Below are 12,691 nucleotides of genomic sequence, written 5' to 3' on the forward strand. Positions count from 1 at the left end.
ACGTTTAGTCTCCAGTCACTGTTAAGTTTGTATCTTACCCTTTCACTACAGTCTTCCAACATTCTTGTTCATAGTTTATTTCCTTTAAGCCTTCCTACTAATACCCATCAATACACTACACTGTGGGTTTTTTGTTTTTTCTTTCTTGCTTTTAGATATAAATAAAAACCAGCTTAATATTGAACCGGGATACGCTAACTTAACAAACGTTGCCATCTAGATATCATTTTGAGATGTCCATTTATTTTTACTGCACTACAGATAGCCGAATACCTCTTACACACTATAGCCACAATCGTACAACGCTTATCTTACGTATTGAGATTTCGCCTAAAGCTATGTCTCTATAAAAGAGTTTGGGTTGTTTAAAATTTTATAATTCTTAAAAAGTATGTGCCCAAATGGTACTTTTATTGTCATGTACTTAAAAACACACTTCTTACATTGCATTGACAGATGCACCTAATATCTTATGCGGGAACATTTACCCTTCATAAATGTGTTTTCCAAAGTTTAAAAACAAGTGTTTCTGTACATGTAATGGATTTTCGGACTGTTTTCATACTTCATTCATATTGGATAATTTTATTTTTGTTAAATTATTTATTTATTATTTTTTTTTTTGCTGCATTCATACCATACTACATTCATACCCTGTCTTCTGCTGCTGGTCACTGTAAAAACAAGAATTAGGGGTAGAACTGTGAAATGAGTATGAATTTGGTGCTGTTGGGTATGTAACATGCATCCCTCCAGCGGGAGTGTTGGGGGTGGGGAGTGTTGGGGCGTGGCACTAGGTGGGGGGTGTTGGGGCTTGGCACTAGGTGGGGGGTGTTGGGGCTTGGCACTAGGTGGGGGGTGTTGGGGCTTGGCACTAGGTGGGGGGGGGAGTTTTGGGGCTTGGTAATGGTGGGAGGTTGGGTTTATGGGTAGATGTCTGTATCCTAACCCTGACGAGATGCGTTCCCAAACGCCGGCATCCTGTACCCAGCCCCCACTATCTACTGTGAAACAAAACATCCCAGCATGCCCCGTGTCAGTATTAGCATGCCCTAATATCCAAACTGTGGCAGGATATGCTGGGATGTGTAGTTCCACAGCAGCTGGAGAGCAGCTCGTTGAAGTTCCCTGCTGTAGACGGCAGCATGTGATTGGTTGTGAGCAGTGATTGTCCCCATCCCATTTGAAAGTTCTGCCACTGATCCCTCTTTTCAGAGGGAAATGTGTAACGTCATGGTTGAGTGATCCATTCATTTACTAAGGCAAAATTATTTATAGTCGCATTCTCCTGTGTACATTCAGTCTGCTTGCTGCCAGATTTTATTTCTCAGTGTGGTATTTATCACCATTGTGGAACGGTATTACTATTTTATACAACTTTGCTCCCGATTTATGCATCGTGTCAGGGACACCCTATTTCCGCACGCCGCTATCCTGATTGTCCTTTGCGTTGGTTGGCTCGGACTATCTGTTCTTCTAAGACTATCATAAATACCGTCGCTCTGCATGACGCGCCTCTCCTTTTATTGCAGGGTCACGTCGTAATGGGAAACAATGCCGTGTCTCCCTACCAGCAAGTCATTGAGAAGACCAAGAGCCTGTCCTTCCGCAGCCAGATGCTGGCGATGAATATAGAGAAGAAAATGAACCAGAATACACGGACTGAGGTGAGAGAGACTGGCGTTACTGTAATTGTTACATGTGTGCAGCCGTTCTGTGGGGATCATCGCCATAACATTATCTAGGGCTCGGTGACATTACTGGGGGACTTTGTGGCGGAATATCCATAAGGCTTTGTTTCCTAGTGTGTTGGTAAATTTGCATTACCATGAATATGGTCTACCTTAGAGGTGCACTGTATATAACATCACTTTCTCTATATATTTTGCACTCGCTGATCTGACGCCTTCTGTAGTTAGGTTAAGTTAGGGTGATTTGTATTACCGCCATTGTCTTTCCTGTATTTTACCTTGTACATATTCAAAGAAAATAAAATACTGTCAATTTACAAGTATAATGTCTTTGGAATCTTGTATTTTGGGGTTTCTAATGTATTGTACCCTTGACCGTGCGTCAATAAAATACGTGTAAGTGGTAAGATAGAAGGTAATCAGTGCTACCTGTAAAAGAGAATGGAGTCTGGATCCACTTTTTGGTATTGTTATATGAAATGTAATATGGGCAGCGTGGACCTGGAGCTGACTAATACCCATTTCACACCTGCCAAATAACCCGGGTTATTGGCAGTGTATAAGGGCCAGGGTTGGAGTCCCGGGTCCAATGACCTGTCAACCCAACCTGGCTAGCGAGTAGGGTTAAACACTGGAATTGCATTGTGAACAGAGCACAGCATAGGAAGACTCTGATTTCCCCTTCCCACCCGGGTTGGAGCTGCGGTCTGGAAGGGGGTCTGACTCGTATTGGTACAGTGTCCCAAATCAGGGGTCAGACCCAGTATTTAAGTGTAAAAGGGGTATTAGAGTACTGGTCTACTACAGTGCAGATGGCTATTTGCTGGTGTCCTATTCCCACCAAACTCGATCTAATGTAAAGAACTGAACGTTTGTGCACCGTTGTCTGCTGTAAAAGGAATTTAATGCGGCATTTTTTTTGTTTCTCGTTGCAGGCACCTAACTGGGCAGCTCAGGACTCTGGATTCTATTGATGAATTCATCTAAACGGATATTATTTAGCCCAATTCTGCCCCCCATGTGCTATCTTGTGCTTTCTCTTACACATTCACTCCTCAGTGTAAGATTAAAGTGCACTGTGTTCAATAAACCTGGCTGCAGTTGTTTTACCAATGCTGTCTTGTGTGTTTTAAATTAATTTAATACATCTTTTATTCTGCAGATTCTGTACTGATCCCTTGTTTGTAGTATTTATGAATTACACACATAAACACCCAAAGTGTATTTCACTCACGAGATCCTTGAGATGGATCTAAAACCAATATTAGGGGACTAGAGGGAAGAAATGATTTGTGTGCGAGTGCTGACAGGTCAGTATGGGGATCAGCCGGCAGTTTTGGAGTAAAATCTAACCTAATAAATCTGTTGTTCTTCAATTAAATGGTGACAAAATACTTTGATACTGTTGGATATATTTTTCCTTCCATTTTGTGCCCTTTCTATGTATAATTAAAGAATTTGTCACAATTTGCTTTGTAAATAGTACACGGTTATTTTCATACAAACACAGCTATTCCTTTACAAAGCTGATCGGAGGAGCAGTGCGCTAAAAAAATGAAACGCGCATTCGGTGATCAATGTAGAGGCGTGACGAGCTTGTGCATGAAGCTTACACCATAACTAGGATGCCGTTTGGGTACTTGCGCGTCAGACCTGGTAACAGCCTGCATCTTACTGCTAATCTACTAATTTAACGCAATATCTTGTATTAAAGAAAAAACAGATTTTAGATAAATTAATCCCCATCTGGGGCTTCGGATGGGTTCTGGACAGTGTTAAGTAACCTTGTAGATAACTTGAGGATTTGTTATGTCACTGGACAACTAACCAGCTTCCTAGTATACAAGCACGAACCATTGACCGTCAGTATTTGTTTCCTGCAAATACTCTGCGGGCTGTGAAGCTGCTTTAATATTCCCCTGCTATTGTTTGCTTGCCGTTCCCCTTTGTAAATACACCTGATATACTCCTGAGCTTGTCCTCCAGGACACGTTCTGTTGGTTGGAATGGGCATAGAGAATATGTATATATAAACGTCAGTAATCCAGTGACCTGGCAGGGGTCTGGTGCACAGGGAAACGTGCTCACAATGTTCTTTGTATGGTAAATTCTTCATTTTAGTTGTTTTTTTGTTTTGTGCCGATATTGACATATTTAAGCAAAGCAAATGAGTACCAAAGTCCTTGTACATTATAATGCATTGCTGCAGTCACATTATAGCGGCTCCTTAGCCTGTGTCCTAGTCCTGAAAACGGGCTTATGGTAATAGAACTCCTTGCTCTACTCAGATGAGCGCTGTGTATGTAAACTCCATCACTCTCACCCATTTGTTTCCCTCGGAGAAATGATATGGTGACACTATTTGCATACCCTTCAGACAGCAATACATCCTATCTGTCACTCCTAGCGAATACATATGGTAAGTATTACAGTGTTTAATGGCGCAAGTGAATTAACTGCTGCTGTCTGGTGTACTCTTCTTAGAGGCCGAACACTTTAACATCTTACATTTGATGTGGGTCCACCCGATAACAGCACAGATGGGGGCTTTGATGCACCTGATGGGTCACCGTAAAGCGCTGTACGTTGACATCACGGCTGCTGATCTGCGAGCAGATGAGACGTTTCCTGCAGCGTAATAATAAAATCATTCTGCATTATAGTTTTAGATGGACACACACGGAAAATGTTTCTTAATTGCCGTTATGATGTGCTCCTAGTGTATTGCCGTTATGTTCTTGTGCTCCTAGTGTATTGCCGTTATGTTCTTGTGCTCCTAGTGTATTGCCGTTATGTTCTTGTGCTCCTAGTGTATTGCCGTTATGTTCTTGTGCTCCTAGTGTATTGCCGTTATGTTCTTGTGCTCCTAGTGTATTGCCGTTATGTTCTTGTGCTCCTAGTGTATTGCCGTTATGATGTGCTCCTAGTGTATTGCCGTTATGTTCTTGTGCTCCTAGTGTATTGCCGTTATGATGTGCTCCTAGTGTATTGCCGTTATGTTCTTGTGCTCCTAGTGTATTGCCGTTATGTCCTTGTGCTCCTAGTGTATTGCCGTTATGTTCTTGTGCTCCTAGTGTATTGCTGTTATGTCCTTGTGCTCCTAGTGTATTGCTGTTATGTCCTTGTGCTCCTAGTGTATTGCTGTTATGTTCTTGTGCTCCTAGTGTATTGCCGTTATGTTCTTGTGCTCCTAGTGTATTGCCGTTATGTTCTTGTGCTCCTAGTGTATTGCCGTTATGTTCTATTGTATTGCCGTTATGTTCTTGTGCTCCTAGTGTATTGCCGTTATGTTCTTGTGCTCCTAGTGTATTGCCGTTATGTTCTTGTGCTCCTAGTGTATCGCCGTTATGTTCTTGTGCTCCTAGTGTATCGCCGTTATGTTCTTGTGCTCCTAGTGTATCGCCGTTATGTTCTTGTGCTCCTAGTGTATCGCCGTTATGTTCTTGTGCTCCTAGTGTATCGCCGTTATGTTCTTGTGCTCCTAGTGTATCGCCGTTATGTTCTTGTGCTCCTAGTGTATCGCCGTTATGTTCTTGTGCTCCTAGTGTATCGCCGTTATGTTCTTGTGCTCCTAGTGTATCGCCGTTATGTTCTTGTGCTCCTAGTGTATCGCCGTTATGTTCTTGTGCTCCTAGTGTATCGCCGTTATGTTCTTGTGCTCCTAGTGTATCGCCGTTATGTTCTTGTGCTCCTAGTGTATCGCCGTTATGTTCTTGTGCTCCTAGTGTATCGCCGTTATGTTCTTGTGCTCCTAGTGTATCGCCGTTATGTTCTTGTGCTCCTAGTGTATCGCCGTTATGTTCTTGTGCTCCTAGTGTATCGCCGTTATGTTCTTGTGCTCCTAGTGTATTGCCGTTATGTTCTTGTGCCTCTAGTGTATTGCCGTTATGTTCTTGTGCCTCTAGTGTATTAATGGGTGAATATAAAATAAAAGGGTCTTTGTGAAAGTTTTTTTTGCTTAAACTGGCCATATACAGGACCAACTTTCATCCAACTAAACTGGTGCTCCGTACACCTAACCAAACTTTTTTTCGTCAGACCGTCCAGCTTCTCTTCATCATCTTTGTGTGAGTCACTCCTGCATGTTTAATTATTTGTTTAATGAAAACAAAGATTTTTGCATGTGTAATATATATATATTTTTTTTTTCCAAGATTATTATTAATTTTTTTTTTTGGTGAACTAACGGTCCTGCCTGCCATGGGCTGCTGGCGCTTGGGAAGCCACAAGTGCCAGCTTGTCCTGGCACCAGGGCTGCTCCTGCCTTGCATTCCTCCGGAGTCTAGGACATAGGCAGCCTCGTTTTCAATCCAAGATGGCCGATGTGAATCTGCTCTGTCCATATATCAGCTTCATAACGGTGGACGTCAAGGACATAGACTAGAAACTTTATTTGATCCATCTCCATGTAAAAAGTAAATAAAAAAACTAAGACCATGTCTGTTCGCTGTGCGTTACAGCTACGTTTCTAAAACAGGGTCCTCTGTTGCTTGCTGATCCTGTGATAAGTGTCTGACACAGAAACTAGTCAGGAGCTTAAAGCACAGAATCCTACCTTCCTTTGTTTACAATAATCCGCCCAGCATTTGTACTATATCGGGAGCCCCAGTGACTGTCGTCTTTTAATCTCATATTGACAGTAATTTACTTGTCAAGAAGCTGGTGCGGCAGCAACACTTCGGATTGTGTCACCAAGAAGCTGGTTTATAAGCCCGTACAATAACAGGAGCCAGTAACCTGCGGGAGGCTGCTACCAGCTGAAGAGCGTTCATAAGATACACTGGCTTAATTATTTATTTGCATTGACTTGTTCCATATCTAGCAAAAGCCATTTTACACATAGCTGCACTTTGGAGAAATAGGTTATTTGTCACTGTACCAACTGGGACACACATGTGGTGGAATGGAATTTATATTGAGTAGGATGAATGTTATGACTGTTTAGCTCTTTTTAGAGTATTATATTTTCAAGTTGACTTGGTGCAGGTTGTTACTACTTTTTATACAGTGCATCCGGAAAGTATTCACAGCGCTTCACTTTTTCCACATTTTGTTTTGTTGCAGCCTTATTCCAAAATGGAATAAATTCATTTTTGTCCTCAAAATTCTACACACAATACCCCATAATGACAACGTGTAATAAATGTTTGAGGTTTTTGCAAATTTAATAAAAAAAAAATAAATCACATGTACATAAGTATTCACGGCCCTGCTCAATACTTTGATGCACCTTTGGCAGCAATTACAGCCTCAAGTCTTTTTGAATATGATGCCACAAGCTTGGCACACCTATCTTTTTGGGCAGTTGCGCCCATTCTTCTTTGCAGCACCTCTCAATCACTATCGGGTTGGATGGGAGGCGTCAGTGCACAGTCATTTTCAGATCTCTCCAGAGATGTTCAATCGGATTCAAGTCTGGGCTCTGGCTGAGCCACTTGAGGACATTCACAGAGTTGTCCTGAAGCCAATCCTTTGATATCATGGCTGTGTGCTTAGGGTCATTGTCCTGCTGAAAGATGAACCATCGCCCCAGTCTGAGGTCAAGAGCGCTCTGGAGCAGGTTTTCATCCAGGATGTCTCTGTACATTGCTGCATTCATCTTTCCCTCTATCCTGACTAGTCTCCCAGTTCCTGCCGCTGAAACACATCCCCACAGCATGATGCTGCCACCACCATGCTTCACTGTAGGGATGGTATTAGCCTGGTGATAAGCGGTGCCTTGTTTCCTTCAAATATAACGCCTGGCATTCACGCCAAAGAGTTCTCATCTTTGTCTCGTCAGACCAGAGAATTTTGTTTCTAATGGTCGGAGTCCTTCAGGTGCATTTTGGCAAACTCCAGGCAGGCTGCCATACGCTTTTTACGAAGGAGTAGCTTCACTCTACCATAACCTGCCAGAAGGACAACCATCTCTGCAGCAATCCACCTGATTGGTGGATTGCTGCAGAGATGGTTGTCCTTCTGGAAGGTTCTCCTCTCTCCACAGAGGAATGCTGTAGCTCTGACAGAGTGACCATATGGTTCTTGGTCACCTCCCTGACTAGGGCCCTTCTCCCCCGATCGCACAGTTTAGACGGCCGGCCAACTTTAGGAAGAGTCCTGGTGGTTCCGAACTTCTGCCAATTACGGATGATGGAGGCCACTGTGCTCATTGGGACCTTCAAAGCAGCAGATATTTTTCTGCACCCTTCCCCAGATTTGTGCCTCGAGACCATCCTGTCTTGGAGATCTACAGACAATTCCTTGGACTTCATGCTTGGTTTGTGCTTTGACATGCACTGTCAAGTGTGGGACCTTATATAGACAGGTGTATGCCTTTCAAAATCATGTCCAATCAACTGGATTTACCACAGGTGGACTCCAATTAAGCTGTAGGAACATCTCAGGGATGATCAGTGGAAACAGGCTGCACCATGGCAAAGGCTGTGAATACTTATGTACGTGTGATTTCTTTAGTGTTTTTTTTTATTTTTATTAAATTTTGCAAAAATCTCAAACGTTTTACACATTGTCATTATGGGGTATTGTGTGTAGAATTTTGAAGACAAAAATGAATTTATTCCATTTTGGAATAGGGCAGTAACATAACAAAATGTGGAGAAAGTGAAGCGCTGTGAATACTTTCCACAGCTGCCTGCAATCTCTCCACCTAGGGCCAGGTTCAAATGGATGGGAGCAGCTGCCGACCGCTCTTCCTGAACTCGTAAGCGCAATGATGGCTGGTTTCTTTCTGCTCGAAGCCAATGTCTGCTCTAGAAGTTGTATTGCAAAGCCCCATCGGTAAGTGTTCTAATGGCAGTTTACAGCGCTAATGTTAATGGGCCGCACTTTAACCTGCTTCTTAGTTGTAAGTTGAACATTATTTTCAGTCAGAGGATCAGCAGGCACTACAAGTGTTTCAGGCTGCGTTTGGCTATTCAACCTGTTTTTCGGTGACCAAATTTACCACACACACATTTCATTTAAAGTAAAAATCACAAAAGTATTCGGTGTGGCACACAAGCAACAATCGAGCAAATCAGGAAAGGAGCACTGTGGTCACAACTAGATATGCCTGTACATCTGCTCATACATGCAATTATCTATCACACTTAGGCCCGTATTCAATTTGGAGCGGGGGGGGGGGGGGGGGGTGGTCTGGTTGATTTCCCCAAATCTGACTACTTTCCGCTTGTTTCAGTTTCGCCGGGTTCCGTTTTCGCCTACTTTGAAATTGAATATGGCAATACGCGGGCACGTGCGCGATACTTTTCCGCCTGCAAAACATGCGATGTAGGCAGAAAGTCCAGGAGGCGATGAAAGTATTGCTGCAGCTCAAATTGATTACGGGCCTTAATGTGTAAAAGCATGCAGGCATGGTCAAGAGATTCAGTTGTTTAGTCTGGGCACCAGAATTAAGACATGTGATCGAAGTGGATTTGGATGTGGAATAATTTTTGGTGCTGGGTGAGGTGGTTTGAGTATATCATACCCCTTTCACACAGAAAATCAAATTACCAGGTAAAGCACTTTTACCTGGTAATTTGCAGATCAAAACATTTTTATTTTATTTTTTTTTGTGGGAAAGGGTCAGCCCAGGTCCAAATTGCTGGGTCGGAGACTTGGGTTGACATTTTCACACAGGGAAAAAAAAGAAACCCCATGTTGATTGCAAATTACTGGGTAAAAGAGCTTTACCTGGTAGTTATATTTTCTGTGTGAAAGGGGTATAAGGCTAGAACCGGCAAACTCAACCAGCACTCAAATGCTGGATAAAAGCCGGGATGTCTGTGTGAAGGGGCATCAGGAACCACTGCTGACCTAGCGCAACAGTTAAGGGGAAGTAGAGAATAATGAGCAACCCAAAAAACAGCCAGTGTGTGGCACTTCTGAGGGTAAAACTCCCTTGTTACTGAGGAGAATGGCCAGAATGGTTCATGCTGAAAGTAACTCAAACAGTGTTACAACAATGAATGGACTACAGCAGCAGGAGACCTCACCGGGTAGCACTCACGTGGGCTACTAACCAGACACTGAGGGCATAGGACCACTAACACTGGACAGTTGAAGATTAGAAAAAAATCACCTGGGCTGAAAAATATCAGTGTCTGCTGTGATATGCAGATGGGGGGGGGGAGCATCAGGGTGATGCTGTGAGGAAAGTTCTCTTGGCAAATAACCCCCTTTTTCTACTTCAGGGTCCATAGGGGGTCCACAGGGTTGACCTTGGGGTTATAGCTGGAACAGGATCCATGGGCACCACACAGTTAAGCTTTTAGCTCCCAGGATGCACTTGGGTCCTCCTCTATACCCCGCCCCCGAGCCACAGGCACCCCAGTGTAAGCTGGTGCCCGGCCGGAGTCGGTCACCGCGCAGGGGGGCTGCAGGAGCAGCCCCCAAAAGCTTTTATTTTAAGTTAAATTTTATTTATTTTTAATCTATTTTTACTACAGACGGCAGCGAAGGGCTGTCTGTACAGACGCCCACGCTGCCGCTCTGATCCCCGACTGGCGCCGCGACGCCAGTACTGATCTGGGGATCGCGGCGGGAGGGCAGAGTCCGTACTAGCCGGACTCTGTCTACCTCCCAGGACTGCTGCCGGAGTCGCCGGGGATTCAGGTAAGCCGCGCGTCGCTGGCTAGCGGCGGCGCGCGGAATGCCTTAAATGCAGTCCTTTAGCCTCCGGTCCGGGGGACAGACCGGAGGCTGCTGGCAGTGGCGGCGGGCCCCCCCCATAACCCGTGGGACCACTAGACCACCAGGGATAACCGGCAAGCGGGAAGCCAGCATCCCTGGGGTTAATGGCCAGCCAGGGGAGGAAGCCTTCCCTGTCAGCGGCTCCTCCCCTCAGCTCAGCGCGCCTTTCAGCACGCAGTCTGGCGTCGCTGAGCTGCAGATTCCTCGGCCACTCCTCCTCTGAGGTCTCCAGCGGCCATTTTCCCAGTGGCAGCGCAGATCTCGGGGAGCACGCGGACCGGTCCCCCTGTGTACCTCTCCCCTGATTAAGGACAGCGTACACAGCACTATAGCCCTCCCAGACACTGAATCTGGGCAGGTTGATTGTAGTGTAAAGGTGCAGTGAGTATATCTTCCTGCATGGTATGTGACTTTTTGCTAGTGCTGCCTGTCTGTGCTTATTTTCCGCTTACTGTCAGCTTATACCTATCCCTTTACTTCTCCTACAAGCCCTGCAGGTGTGTGGGGGAGGGGCGTTTCTACTGACCTCACTTATATAGATCACGTATTTGTGAGGTCCGTCACATACAGTTGTGTGCTACTCAGTGCCATATTGTGGGCTGTTGTTCAGCACACCGGTGAGTGCGTTTTACTTCTACCCTGGTGCCAGATATATAATATATTCTGTCATGTCAGACGGGGAGGTTGAGCGCTCGGTGGCTCCGGTGTTGGCCTCCTGCGGACGCTGTTCTGCAGGAGTAGATAGGGAGGATTTGTCACAGGATGGCCTGTGTAGTCGATGCCAGGTGGCTCCTGGCCCATCCAGACCTTCTCTGGCGCAGGAACCACCGTGGGCGATGTTTTCTCAAGTGCTGGTGTCTATTGCGGACCGTCTGTCGGTCCCGACTGCTCTCCCTACTAGGGCGGTGCCCCAGCCGACCATCCCCCATTCCCCGGGTGTCCCGCAGTTATTGCGGAGTCCTCCTGGGTCTCAATCAGTTGGTCCCTTTGGGGGGTTGCCTATGTATATACAGGCTTCCCCTGTGCCGCAGCAGCCTGTGGTACCTTTTCAGGCCCCTATGGCGACGCCTCCACCATGGGTGGATGTGCTCTCCAACTCCGTGCAAAATTTGGCGGCCGCTTCCTCGGCTTTTCAGTCAATGTTGCAGACTGACATGCCTTCTAGGATTTCTAAACGCCCACTCATGGCACGGGCTGCTCAGGTATCGGACTCAGAGGGTTCCTCAGATGATGGGGAGGTCCCTGATGACACTGACTCGGACGCCTCGGTCCAGGAAATGGATACCAAGTCGTCCATTAATGTGCGAGCACTAGTTAGGGCGGTGCGAGCTATTCTTCTTATAGAGGATGAGGCACCGGTTCCTAGGTCGAAGTTTCCTAGTTTCAAAAAGACTAAGGTGGCTTCTGCGGTGTTTCCCCTGTCTGATCAGTTGACGGATCATATGGCGGTAGCTTGGCAGGCGCCCAGTAAGAGATTCCTTCCTCAGAAGCGGTTGGCTTCTAATTACCCCTTCCCTGAGGCACATTGTAAAAAATGGGAAACTCCACCGGCGGTGGATTCCCATGTCACCCGTTTAACTCGGGGCGCCACCTTACCATTACCGTCGATATCCTCGCTGAAGGATCCCACGGACAGGAAAGTTGAGACTTGCTTAAAGTCTATTTACTCCCTCTCCGGGGCGGTGGCCCGACCGTCCATGGCCATTTCCTGGGTGGCCAAGGCCATTGAGGGGTGGGCCAATGCATTGGAAGATACCTTCCCGGACGACGCTCCGGATGTCCAGCGGGCGTTGTTGGGACAAATGAGGGACGCCGCTTCTTACATTGGAGAAGCTTCTTTAGATGCTAGTCTGCTGACCTCGCGGGTGTCGGCTGCAGCGGTGTCTGCCCGCCGATCCTTATGGTTGCGGTCCTGGAGAGCGGACTCTGATTCAAAGAAAGGTCTGGAGGCCTTACCTTTCAATGGGGAATTACTATTTGGTCCGGACTTGGACAAAATAGTGGACACCCTGGCTAAATCCAAGTCGGCCTTCCTCCCTTCGGCGGCACTGCCTGCTAAGGTTCGGAGTTCGGCTTTTCGTTCCTTTCGGGTTCAGGGTAAGGCGAAAGGTCAGTCCTTCCCGAGACAGTCTGCGAGTAAGACGGCCTCTAAACCCAAGAAGCAAGCCTGGAGTGCTCGGCGCCCTTCTTCCAAGCAGGAAGATAAACCTGCGGCCTGATGGGACGGGCCTCCCTCTGGGGGACCTCAGAGTGGGAGGCCGACTTCTTCTATTTGCCCAGTGCTGGCACAATACCACCACGGATGCCTGGGTTCGAGAAGTGGT

The 12,691-nt window shown here is 46.1% G+C and overlaps 1 protein-coding gene across 1 annotated transcript in view; it reads left to right on the plus strand.

Annotated features, from left to right (window-relative positions):
- The window catches only part of EIF3E (eukaryotic translation initiation factor 3 subunit E), a 59,584-nt gene extending 56,780 nt beyond the window's left edge, over positions 1-2,804 (plus strand). The window contains exons 12-13 of the mRNA XM_088450793.1: positions 1,533-1,667; positions 2,627-2,804. Of these exons, the coding sequence (XP_088306919.1) occupies positions 1,533-1,667; positions 2,627-2,665 (174 nt within the window). The 3' untranslated portion in view covers positions 2,666-2,804. The remainder of the gene's footprint in view (positions 1-1,532; positions 1,668-2,626) is intronic.
- The last annotated feature ends 9,887 nt before the right edge of the window (positions 2,805-12,691 follow it).

The sequence above is a fragment of the Taudactylus pleione genome, unplaced genomic scaffold (assembly GCF_031769625.1).
Source record: "Taudactylus pleione unplaced genomic scaffold, aTauple2 ptg000524l, whole genome shotgun sequence".
In the NCBI taxonomy this organism is placed as follows: domain Eukaryota; kingdom Metazoa; phylum Chordata; class Amphibia; order Anura; family Myobatrachidae; genus Taudactylus; species Taudactylus pleione.